Raw genomic sequence first — 12,455 nt, 5'->3', positions numbered from 1 at the left:
AGAGTTCCAGTGAGACACCTACTCCCCCTCTCTGCAGGGGCACCCCTCCTCCTTCTCCTGACATGACTCTGAGCATCACTTGGAAGGGAACAGTTCATCTGAGGCCTGGGTGACTAAAAGGAACCAGCCATGTGAAGATCTGGGGACAGAGTATTCTAGGAAGAAAGGCAAATGGGAAGGCCTGGAGGTGAGAAGAGCTTGGATGCTGGAGAAACAAAGTGAGGGGTTGGGGGGCCTTATGGCCAGGGCCTAGGCAGAGCTGAAGAGGAAAGCAGGGGCCAGATCCTGCTGGGACCACAGGCTGTGCAGGCACTCATGCTACTCTCCATCTATTTCAGCTCTGCCTTCCAGGCACGAGGTGGGATTATACTTCCTAGCCCTCTTGGGTGGGACTGTGGGGCCAGTTCTGGCCAGTGGATTGTGACCAGACATGATCCATTGTGTCTGGGCTGAGCCATTGATGGCTGGTGGGTGTACCTCTGGAGTGGCTGCTGTCAGGCTGGGTCCTCAAGTGAGGGTGACCTGGAGTCATAGACCCATGATGGACAAATGAGAAACAAACCTTTGTTGATTTAAATCACTGAGATTTGGGGACTATTTGTTACCACATCCCCTAATCTATCCTGACTCTTACATAGACCAGTCCACTCCGGCTGAAGAGAGAGGGGCAAGAAGAGAAGTGAACAAAACAGCCAGCTGAGCAGAAAAGACCCTTCCTTTCCTGTATGTCAAACCTCATTTCCCAAATTCAAATCCCAGAGTAGAAACTGTAGCAGGAGGAAAGATGAGGACATGGACGTTGAAATCAAACCTCCCAAGGATGCATCTTAGCTACCCCTGCAGTCTATTGAATAAGGTTGGCCCTGAGCAATCAGGCACTTCCTCTCCCTATGCCTCAGCTACTGCATCTGCATAAAGGGGATAATAATGTTTCTTTAACGGGACTGCATGTGAGGATCAAGCCGAATTATAAACATATGCAAGGACATAGTGGCGTCCAGCATACATTTTTTTTTTTTTTTTTTTTGAGATGGAGTCTTGATTTGTCGCCCAGGCTGGAGTGCAGTGGCATGATCTTGGCTCACTGCAACCTCCGCCTCCCAGGTTAAAGCAATTCTCTCTGGCTCAGCCTCCTGAGTATCTGGGATTACAGGCGCCCACCACCACATCTGGCTGTGTGTGTGTGTGTGTGTGTGTGTGTGTGTGTATTTTTAGTAGAGATGGGGTTTCGCCATGTTGGCCAGGTTGGTCTCAAACCCCTGACCTCAAGTGATCCACCCGCCTCAGCCTCCCAAAGTGCTGGGATTACGGTGTGACCCACCACGCCTGGCCATCCCTTTAGACAGAGCATACACTATTATAATGTCATCTTATACCCCAGCCCTCAGTCCTCCTCCTTCATCCTCAACTACCAGCCTGCAGTGCCCAATCCCCAGTTCCTAATCGTCTCCCATACACCATGGGCCCCAAGGGCAAATCCTGCCGCCGACTCACCTCACCCACCTACCTCTTTCCTGCAGAGGCTGAAGAGGGGTGTTATGGTGCCAACAGGAGAAGCCTGGGCACACACTGCTCACACACACACACACACACACACACACACGAGACATGTGAGTAGATCAGGCCCTGACACCGTGTACATTCAAACAGCCCCGAAAGCAGAGTTTCCAAACCAGAAGGTGATGGACATTTTCCCCTGGGCTCACATGAAGTCTAAAAAATTATTTTTTACTACTTAAAAATTTTAAATCAGAATATTTCGCATACGACGGCTTCTCTTGAAAATTTGGAAGATGCAGCTATACTGTGACCCGGTCACCTCCCCCGACAACCAGTACCTAGAGCAGAAGAGGCAGCTGTCCCTTGAGATGGGATCCTTGTGCCCCGTCCCCAGCACTGCCCTTTGCCTCCCTGGCGATGGAGCCCAGTGTCTGTATGGTTGCCTCTGGAGCTTTAGCTGGTGTTTTTTATAGTAGACTTAAGAGGAAAGCAAAACATTTTTCATAACCCTTCTCTATCAAAAGTGGGAGACAAAAGACAGACCGAGAGAGGGCCTCGTGTCTCAAGAAATATAGGAGAGCTCATATCTCTTTGTGGAAGCAAGACCATTCCTTATATCGCCTAGCCTGCAGCGCCAATTTATATTATCGACCGGCCCCTTAGGCGTTTGAGTTTGCGACCCTGCCCTCACCCTGCTCATTCCCCTCCCGACCCAGACTAGGACCCTCTCTTTTACCGATCACTCCCCCCAGGCACACTGCGCGCGGCTGTCATTTCCTTTCTCCTTCAAGGCAGCCCTCTGTTTATTTTAACCCGATTAGGGAATGGGGGTGGGGCGCAGGAGACGACGTGACTTGACCAAGGTCACAGAGCGAGAAGGTGAAGTCGCCTAGACCCTACCCCCGGTCTCCCTAGCTGCCAAAGCCCAGCTCGCTCCTTTACGCCCACGTCGCGGGCGCCGTGCGCTCTCGGGGCTCAAACACCGCGCGCCCAGTCGGGTGCGCTGCGCCTGAAGGTTGTTTTCCTTCGGCGAACGGCGCCGAGGGGTTAGGGAAACCTTGGGTCATGGCGTGAGGCGCGCCCCTGGAATCCACCAGGCTGCGAGGCTGGGACTGCGGGTGTCCCCGAGTCTGGCCTGCCAGCTCTGGTGGCCAGGGCACCTCTGCGCGCGGGCCAGGGCCCCGGCGCTCTCCCGCAGTCCCCTAACCAAGCCGCGGGCTGGCAGGGTACCGCGGCGCCCGGACGGCCCCGGAGCGCGGCCGCGAGGAAGGGGCGGGGGAGAGGACTGCAGCAGAACCTGCCCGGGACACCCCTGCCCTGGGCGGCTCTCTGCAGGCTGGCGCCGCGCCGGGGTCGCCGCAGCCCCGGGCCCCTCCCGGGCCACCTGTGCGCAGACTGGCGGGCCCGCGAGAGCCCGGATCCGGAGCACCGATCCACTCCGGGTTTCAGACTCCTGCTCCTGTCCCTGGAGACCGCGTGGGGCGGTGGGAGGCCACCACGCCCACCACCCCAAGCCCCTCCCTGGGGGAGCCTCAGGCATCGCCCAGAGGGATTCCCGGTGCTGGGGGTGGCCCGCGCGCGCTGCGCGGGGCGGCCCGGCCCCTCCTTCCTTCCCCCGCCCCTCCCAGCCGCCGCCCCGCTCCGTCGCTCCAGTCCGGGTTTTGCGGCGCCCACCGGCCCGCTCTCCGGCTGCGGGCTCCGCGGCGCGGCTGGCTCGGTGCGCGGCGCGGCTGGCGCTGCGCTCCGCCCCGGCTGCATTGCTGCGCTCCCGTGCCCAAGGGAGCCACGCGCCGCGTGCGCCCGGCAGCCGGCCGCCCGGAGGCAGCGCAGTCCGCTGGCATGGGCCCCGGGGGCGCCCCGAGCTGGGGCTCCGGGTTGAGGCGCTAAAGCCGCCCTCCCGCCCGCGGGGCCCCGCACCCGGCCCGCCCGCCCGCGGCCATGGCCGTCCGGCCCGGCCTGTGGCCAGCACTCCTGGGCATAGTCCTCGCCGCCTGGCTCCGCGGCTCGGGTGAGTCACGCCGCGCGCGCTCTGGGGAGGCATGCGGGGGACCGTGCGCGCGAACGCTCGCTGCTCTGGGGGTCCCTGACCAGCGCTTCCAGACCCGGCTGGGAGCCCCCCGAGGCCAAACTTTGCGAGGCGGGACGCGGGGGCCCCTTCTTGCTGCTGCGCAGCTTCCCCGCGCGCTCTCCCGGAAGCCTGGGTTCTGCCAAGTCCAGGAGCAGCTGTCAGCGCGCGGGGCTGGCGAGTGTAGACACCCCACGCCTCCGGGTGGGGGAAGTTTGCTGGTTGCCTGGGCCCGGAGCAGGGCTGGGGGTTTGGATCAACCCCAGGGGGCCTGACTTTGAGGATTCGAAGATTAGAGGGTTTTGAGCGTATCCCAGTGCCCAGGAAATGGGGGGTGCGGGGAGCGGTTAAGATACCTCTTCCCGGTAGCATCTGCCCTAAACAGCCACTCACAATCTCCCAGCTTGGCACCTGGCCTCTGCCCACGTCCAGAACACAGTGTCCTCCTCTGTCCCCACCACACACGCTCGCACACGCACACACTCAGGCGTGGAGGCGCATACACCAGCCCCCAGTCCTTGCAGCCAGCACAGTCAAAGCGCCGCGGTCAGGAGCCACGGCCCCGGCCTCCCTGGTGCGGGGGGCCAGAGTTGTGTGTGGTTGGTCCGCCAGCTTCCCCTTCTTCCTTAAACTCCATAGCCTTTCTTAGTCCCTGCATGCCCCCATTGGTCACCCTAACCCGCTGCTAACTCAGCCCTCAGCCCACCTCATTCCCTTGGGAGGGGGCTTGGAGGAGGAAGTTCCCCTGCATCCTTTGTCTGCTCTCCCTGAGCCTTCACCTAGGCTGAGCTGTGGGGGCCTCCTGATCTCTGCCCCCCATGCACTTAGCTGAGCTGAGCGTATGTGTCTGTGGTGGTGGGGGGTGGGTGCCATTTGTGTGGTCAAGGGGGCTTGAGGCTTACCCTGGCAATTCTCGATTCTTGCTGCCCTTAGAACCTGGGCGGTTACTCCCCAGCCTGGCCAGGCCGCTGCTTATAACAGGAGTGTTGGAAGGGAGCATTGGGGTTTCTGAGCTGCCAAACCAGATTGATCAGAGATCAATGAGTGAGAGCTCAGGGGCCAGCCTGATGATTGAGGCTGATGGCTGTTTCCTTAAAGGGTGTCTCTGCACAGCACATCCTGCACCCACCACTGCCTGACCCTGCACCCCATCCTGCCTCCTCAGTACCCCTCTCTACTCCATCCCACCCCCTCTATCTCCCTTCTCCATCAGCACCCCTCTTCTTCCCCAGGGCCTCTCCTTCTAATCCTGACCAAGCTGAGAGGCTGAACTGCTGTTGGGTGTGTGTCCGTGTCCCCCACATGTGTGTGTTAGGGGCGTGTGTGCAGCTCCGCAGATGAGCACTCGGGCGCAGGTTGCACTGTTGTCCATGATGAGGTGGGGGTATTAGTGCCCCACACACAGGTGGGGTGTTGCCCGACACCCATTAGGTACCCTGGAAATGTTTTCTGGGTTGATGCTTGTGAGGGCTGTGTGGTCATAGCTGCATGTCGCCCACATGAGCACGTGTGAAGGCTGTGGGTTGACATGTGTGCCCGGGTAACAAGGGGGGTTGGCATGGTGTGTGCAGCATTGGTATGTGTGTGCCCTGATGAACGTGTGTGATGACCAGCATGCCGCACGTGTGTGATGGCTGTGTGCAGTTGCACAGGTGAGTGTGTACAGATAAGGGGGCACAGGTACCGGTGAATCAGGGTGCTGCAGCCTGGAGCGGGGGGTTGCCACATGGACTCCTCAGGAGGCTGTGGGGTGGGGAAACTGCATCCCTGGTTGGCAGGGCATCTGTTGAGGCCTGGCCCAAGGTTGCCCAGGGAGTTGGCAGGTGGGCACAGGTGCTGCAGGGGCTGAAGCAGAGCCTGCCCCAAGGCATCAACTCTGCCCCTGGGCCTGCGGGAGGAGCTGCTGAAGGCCATGGGGTGGGGAGGGGCTGGCCCTACTTCTTTGGGACTCCCTTCCCCCTGTGCCCCACAGGCACTGGGCACATGTGGACGCCCAGGCAGGCTGGCCCTGCGGTGACCGCCGGCTCCTCCCGCGCTGCCTTTTTCCTCTGTGGCAACAGCCTCTGGTGAAAAATGTGTCTGTGAGCCGCTGAGGGAGGGATGGCCGGCGGGCAGCAGGGGGCGCCAGGGGCCAGCACGACCGACCGCAGCCGCCTGCTCCCCAGGCCACGCGCCCACCCTCTGTTGCTGGACATCACACAAAAGCCTGTCCCTTCAGCACTCTTGCACCTGCAGGCCCTCTCTGTGCCCGCGCACGCAAGCACCCATCTGTCTCACAGGATTTTCCCTCTCAAGCCCCGTCACACGCAGCTGGCATGCACACCCCCACCCTGCCCCTGTGGTCTCCCTGTCACCCAGACCTCTGCAGCCTTGAGCAGCAGGGACTTGGGAGCTAGCTCCCTTGAAGATGGGGCTGAGGGGTGCCATGCTCTGGCATTGCCGCATTGCCCAACCTGACCCCAACCATCTAGCCTTGCTCCTCCTTCTCAGACCCCCTCCCCATACTTAGGGCTGACCTAGGACTCGTCTGTCCACCCCACACTTGGGAGAATGCAGCTGGCTGAGGGGGTCTTAATCCTCCAGGGCTAGGAGATACCCTGTTCCTGCTCACCCTGCCTTGCAGGTGGGGTGGCCTGGGCTTTGGGGCCCCTAGGTCCCCCCAGGAGAGAGCTGGTCCTCTTGCTGCCTGCCTGCTCCTCACTTGCCTGTGTTGGGAGCGGCTCCTCTCGGGAACCAGGGATAGGCATTGATCCAGGTACCAAGCCCACAACCAGAATTCTCGGCCCTGGTTCCCAGAAGCAGCCAACTTTGGCCTCAGCCAAGGACCAGAGAGCCCCTGTCCTCACAACCCTTCTTCCTGCCTAGTGCTGCTCTGGGCCCAGACCCGCAGGCTGGAGCTCTGAGGCTTCAGAAGGCAGGAGCCTGCCCTGAGCTTGGGGTGGGGCTCCCCTGCTCTAGTGCTGGGCCTAGCTGCCACTTGGGAACCTGTGTGTCCACGCACATGCATGCGGGGCCTCCTGTTCTAGGCCACACCTCTCCCGATGCCCCCTCCTCCCAAGGGCCCTGTCATCCCCTCCTATTCTCCCAGCCTGGGGCTGGAAGCCTTAGCATCTCCCTTGGTTCTCCCTTCTCTCTCACGCTTCACATCTAATATGTCACCAAGTCCTCCAGCTCAGGCCTACTTGTGACATTGCTCATGTCTCTCGACTTCTTTGTCTTCCTCCGCTCCTTTCTCCCTCACCTGGACCACTGCAGCAGCCGCCACCACCCATCGCCCTCAGGCCTCCTCCACTCAGACTAAGGCATCCCCTGGCATCCAGGCTGGAAATCTGCTAGAAAGCTTTCGGTGACTCCCAGTGCCTGCGGGTCAGTCCAAAGCTTGAGCCCCTTGGGCCCTTAGGAAAATACCTTCCTCCCTCGTCATCACCCCACATCAGCTCTGGGCTGGTCTATCTGGAGGTCGGGTGCCTTCCCTGGCTCTGACTGCTGCTGGGGTGGGCACCCCCAGGCAAGCTCCGGCTTCCAGACTGTAGCTCCCTTGCCTTGCAAAGCCTCGTGCCACTGACCCCGCCAGCATGCTCCCCACCCAACACCCCAATGTTGGCTCTGTCCAGACCTGGGACACACCCCTTTGCTGCTGCCAATCCCTGCACTGTGAAGCCTGAAGCTTCAGTCCAGCCCCTCCCAAAGGCCTCCCACCTCCTCCCCTGCAAAGGAGCCCTGGCATACTGATGTGCTTTGGGTGGGCTAAAGAAAGACTGAGGTACTGAGTCCTCAGCCTTGGGGAAACTGCCAGAAGCCTCTGACCTGAGCCTCCTCCTTCTCCTCCAGTGCCTCCCTCAGGTATTGCCATTGTTTATGGTGCAGTGACCCTGTTCTCTGCCCCAACTTGCTCCGAGTCACTGCCAGCCAGGTGCTATTTCTCTTCATTTCCCCGTTTTGAGTTTGGGTTCTCTGTCCAGGCAGGGAGGGCTGCTATTGCTGGGGACAGGGAGAGATGTTTGCTCTGCCCCTCTCAGCAACCACCCCATCCCTGTCCCTGAACATGGACTGCCATGCTCCAGGGAGGCTGGAAACGGCCTCCTGTCCAGGGTGGGGACCAGGAAAACTAGGCCCCATCCTGGGGTGGGGGATGCTGTTCCCCAGCCACATGTATGGACAGCAAACCAGCTCACATTGGTGCATGCTTGTGGGCCACTCACGCAAGTTGTATGCCCATGTCTGTTGAGTAGGAACCCCCATCCCCACCCTGGCATGGATTTTCCCAGAGTGAATGTTTTCTTGAGCAAATGGTGTCATTCACAGAGTCACGTCAAGACGTGGGCTGCTCTGCACAGCTCCTACGTGGGGTGGGACTCCTGGTTCCTGAGGCTGAGCCCCAGGGTCCAACCACACTCAGACAGGAGCTCAGCTTCCTGCAATCAGTTCCACCAGCCCACCCCTTCGTTCCTTGTCTGCTCCTGTGGGAGTGGCAATGAAGGGTCCTCCTGCCTTCTGGGGAGTCTCACCCCGTATTCTTGCCAGATGCAGCAGAAAGGACAGGGGCTTAGGAGGCAGTCAGGGCCAACTTCCAACCCAAGCCTCGGGTCCTTGGACAGGCAACTTGCAGTCCCCAGCCTGTTTCCACATTGATAGAATGGGTCATGCTTGCTTTCTGGGGTTATAGTAACAGACTGATGGGCAATGTGGAGAGGGCACTCAGGGTGAACCCCGACACCCAGTAGGTGCCATAGCTTGTCTGTCTCCTTCCTCTGTGTTCCTTCGCATTTGTGGGGGGATGGCATGAGTTAGGACAGAGGTGGGGACTTAAGCCCGAGCCCAGACACAGGAGAAAAATGCGTCTCAATGTGAGCTGCTTCATTTCCCACTGCCCCAGGCCCAGGCAGTGGCCCCTTCTGGTTGGAAGAAGCGTCCCCCCTCCCCCACCATTGGCACATACACCACCCACTGCAGGGACTTGGGCCTGATTCAGACATCAGTGCTTTCAGTGCACAAGGGGCAGTTGTTTGGAGGTTCTGAAGATGAAGATTTGGGCTCAGCTTGTCATGCAACTGTGTGTTGATGATCATCTCTGACTCTCAGGACATGGCACAGAGTGGGGCAGGAGCCCTGAACAGAACGAAATTCTAGTCCTCTCTCTGCTATTTGATTGCTGTGTGATCTTTTAGACAAATCATTTAACCTCTCTGGGCTGTTTGCCTCTCTGTATACTAAAGGGTGTAGTATACCCAATGATGCCTGTATTGGAGCCTGGGGTGGACTCCGCACTCAGCAGCAGGCTCCCCCAGGAACTGCTCACACCTGCCCAGCACCTGCCACAGACATCAGCCGCCCTGGCAGGGGCTGCCTGCATCGCTGGAGAGCCAGGTGGCTGCTGGGGCAGAGCCAAAAGTGGTTGTGAGGCAGAGCTGGGGACTGTGAGTCCCAACCCCTAGGCCAGGAATTGAGGGCCCACTTCTGCTGGCAAATACCTCCTATGTCAGAAAGAGGCCTTCTCAGGGCGCCCAGAAGGTCAGGGTCCCAGTGCCCAAGGCCCACGTGCCCAAGGCCCACCCCCTTCCTGGGCACTGATGTCAGGTGTGACAGGCAGCTTCAGACCCCAGGGGCCCAGAACCCCAGGCACATGGAGGAGGTAGTGAAACAGGTGAGTTGGCAAGCTCTGTGGCTGGGTTTGGACCAGTACTAGGGTGAGGCCAGGCAGGTGCCTAGGCACAAAGGTAGGGCCAGCCCCCAAGAGTGCATGCCTCCTGGCCCTGCATCCAGCTCCTCCCTGCACGGCTTCAGTTTCCTTGTCTGTACAACGGACTCAAAAAGAACCCACCTCCTAGGTTTTTGTGCAGATTAGGCAGGCTGAAGCGTGTCAGTGCTGGCACATAGTGGGCACTCAATACATGTTAGCAATTGATGATGACATGGCAGAGGGCACTGTTCAGTCCTCTCCTTCGGGAAGCGGGGGAGTCCTTGGCTGTCTTTGTGGAAGACGGTGCGGCTGGGGAACCAGGCGGGAGGGAAAAGGCCTGGGGTGAGCTTCCCATTCTGGGCTGGGGACAGGCCTGGCTTCCTCTCTGTTTCTTATCATGCAAGGGCAGCTGGTCCTTGACTGGCCCTCCCAGCCCTGTTTGAGGTGGGAGAGGGGGAGCCACACAGAGCTCTGGGAGGTCTGAGTGGCAGCTGCTCAGCCCCAGAGTAACTGGGGAAGGGGAAGTTTTAGGTACCATTTTGATGGGGGAGGGGCCGTGAGGCCCCTGCTTCTGTGCTGTGGTGGGAGCGCCAAGGGCCAGCCGTCACCCTGACTGGTGGGGCCCCCAGAGCCGGGACTCTCCCACACTGGGATATCAGAGCTGTGTCCGTCTGGAAGGCTCAGGGTCACCTTGAGCTCCAGGCAAACATGTAGCTGAGATGGGGCGGGGGTGGGGGGAAGGCCGAGGGAGTCTGTCTAGATTGACAGCACCTGAAGCGCCTTGGGGAGGGAAGTCCGGACCCTGCATCCCACCTCTGCCCTACGTGTCCCCAGCCAGGGCGGCAGGTAGAATCCCGTGCCCCAGGCCAGCAGGTCCAGTGGAGAGGCTGTGGGGTCTAGGGGAGTACTCCCTGAATTAGACTCTACCCCTCCTAATCGGGGCAGGGACCCAGTGGAGCCGGGGGGCCAGTGGTTTTTCCCAGGCCTGCATCTTTCCAGCACCGCCCCCCACCCCGCATCCCCCTCCCCAAACAAATGTACCCGTCACTGGCGGGTAGCAGCCCCTCCTCAGCGCGTGTCTCGGGCTTCGGCAGTCCCCGCCCCGCTGTCTCGGTAGCTTGGTACGCTGGGGCCCTCAGGCCGGCGGATCTGCGGGGGCACGTGAGCTGCCGTGGGGCGCGGGTGCCCGAGCCCATGGCAGCCGGGGCCGAGGGGCTTCGCCATTCGCCGCGGCGCCCGTCGGGCGGGGCTGCGGGAGGCTCGCGCCCGAGGACGTCCAGGCCGGGGGTGGGTGCCGCGGGGCAGCCGGGCGCGGGGTAATTAACGCATTGCAAACTCCGGCGGCCACGCCGGGAAGGGGCGGGATCCCTCCGCCCGCCAGCCCGCCCGCGGCCGCCCGCCGGATTAGCGGCTCTTTGTTCGGGGCCTGTTAACAAGTTCCTGGCTGAGCGCTCGGCTGCCGCCCGGGGAGCGGGCGTCCAGCCTCCGGGCACCGCCGTGCGGCCGCCTCCGCCCCGCCTCCGTGCTGTAGCCCAGCTGCAGCCCCTGCCCCTGCCCGCCCTTCCCGGGCCCCCTGAGAAGTGGGTGGGCGCAGGGCTTCTCAGGCGATCTTGTGCCTGGGGCTTCCGAAGACCCCGGGCTGATCTCGCTGCCAAAGGGAGGAGAAAGTCCCCAAAACCCGAGTACCTCCTGCAGGCCGGGGCTTCCGATGCACCGGTGTTGCCATTCCCGTTTTACAGATGAGGCCGAGCACCGACTTGCCCCAGGTCCCGGCTGTCCTCTGCAGGCTGGGGCTCCACTCCAGGGCCTGACACCCAAATGCATTCTCCTTTTGCTAAGAAGAGAGACTGTGTGGCGGGAAGAGGAGGAGCCCCTGGGGGCTATAGACTGTTACGTTTTTTATTCTTTATTAACTTGGTGATGGTAGTAATCTGGGCTCCGCCTACATCATCTGATCAAAACCTCAGGACAACCTACAGGTGGGTAAAGTTAGCCCCATGCGTCACATGAGGACACATATCAGGGGAGGTCACACCGCAGGAAGTGGCAGAGCTGGGACCTTACTGGGCAGCTACTGCTCTGCCCGATCTCCCCCAGCACACACCACACCCATCTTGTGGGCTCTCCTGTGTGGCTGTTTACTGCCATGGCCTCTCTGGTATCCTATGGACTTGATGGGAGAAAGTCCAGAGACCCTGATTCTCTGTGTGGCCTCAAGTGAACTCCCTCACAGCCAAGCCCGTTCCCCATCCCCATGCTGCCTCCTGACCCCACCTAGTGTGCTTCCAGCCTGAGAATGGCTGTCCAGGCCACCAGACGTTGATTATTAACTTCCTCTCATGGTGTTGGCTTTCCTCACCCACAGCCCTGAGCTTTAAGCCAAAGGGACTTGCCCGGGCCACACATCTTCAGGCGACTGGGACTGTTCAAAACCACTTTCTTATAATGAGGGGGGCTCTTTCCCAGTAAGCTCCCCAAATGGTTCTGGGCCCTTCCTTCTGGGGCCGCACAGGATGGGGGAGCCCCTTTCAGTTATTTAAGACAGGGCTCCCACCTGGCCACATCTGCCCCTTTCCTGGCCAGCCCTCCCCAGCCCCTCAGCTGCTCCTCGTGAGCATGGCTCCAAGCCCGAATCCCAACCCCCCACATCTTTGTTACCTGTCTCTGGGTGGTGACCCAATTGTCACAGCTTCCTCAGCCCTGGGAGCTCGCCACACTGTGCCACAATGCCCCAGCTTGAAGTGATATAGGACACTAAGTGTTATCTGTTGCAAATATTGGAACCCAACTCACACTGGCTTAAGAAAAAAAAAATTAAGAAGAGGGAGACCACAATGGCACGTGGAACTGAACTCAGGGGTGGCTGTGGCTTCAGGCATGGTTGTATCCAGGGAGAACAGTATGGCCAAGATCCTTCCCTCATCTCTGCTCTTGGGGATTTGGCGCCACTCTCCAACAGCCTCTTCCCTCTATCCCAAGGTGGCTGCCAGGGGCTCCCAGGACTACGTCCTTACAGGCCCAGGCCCAGGCTCCGCACGGGATGGGGGAGAAGAGCACATCTCTGCCCTCCACCATCCAACACATGTCCAAGTCTTCCGTCATTGGTCCACCTCCAGTGCCCTGCCCAGTTGTGTGAGCCAATCACCATAGCCAGGGGTATGATTATGCAGATTAGGTTGGGCCGGAGCCACCGAGGCCATTGTCCTGTTG

At 60.2% G+C, this 12,455-nt stretch overlaps 1 protein-coding gene across 4 annotated transcripts in view; it reads left to right on the top strand.

Annotated features, from left to right (window-relative positions):
• The first annotated feature begins 3,101 nt into the window (after positions 1-3,101).
• The window catches only part of UNC5A (unc-5 netrin receptor A), a 68,225-nt gene continuing 58,871 nt past the window's right edge, over positions 3,102-12,455 (top strand). Inside the window, exon 1 of one of the 4 annotated variants that reach the window (XM_030808470.1) lies at positions 3,102-3,508. In XM_030808470.1, the coding sequence (XP_030664330.1) occupies positions 3,439-3,508 (70 nt within the window). In that variant the 5' untranslated portion in view covers positions 3,102-3,438. The remainder of the gene's footprint in view (positions 3,509-12,455) is intronic. The other 3 variants (XM_030808471.1, XM_030808472.1, XM_030808473.1) reach the window with 3 other exon arrangements.

This window comes from Nomascus leucogenys, unplaced genomic scaffold, assembly GCF_006542625.1.
Source record: "Nomascus leucogenys isolate Asia unplaced genomic scaffold, Asia_NLE_v1 Super-Scaffold_3019, whole genome shotgun sequence".
NCBI classification, from domain to species: Eukaryota; Metazoa; Chordata; class Mammalia; order Primates; family Hylobatidae; genus Nomascus; species Nomascus leucogenys.
This window is presented reverse-complemented; position numbering and strand designations above follow the sequence as displayed.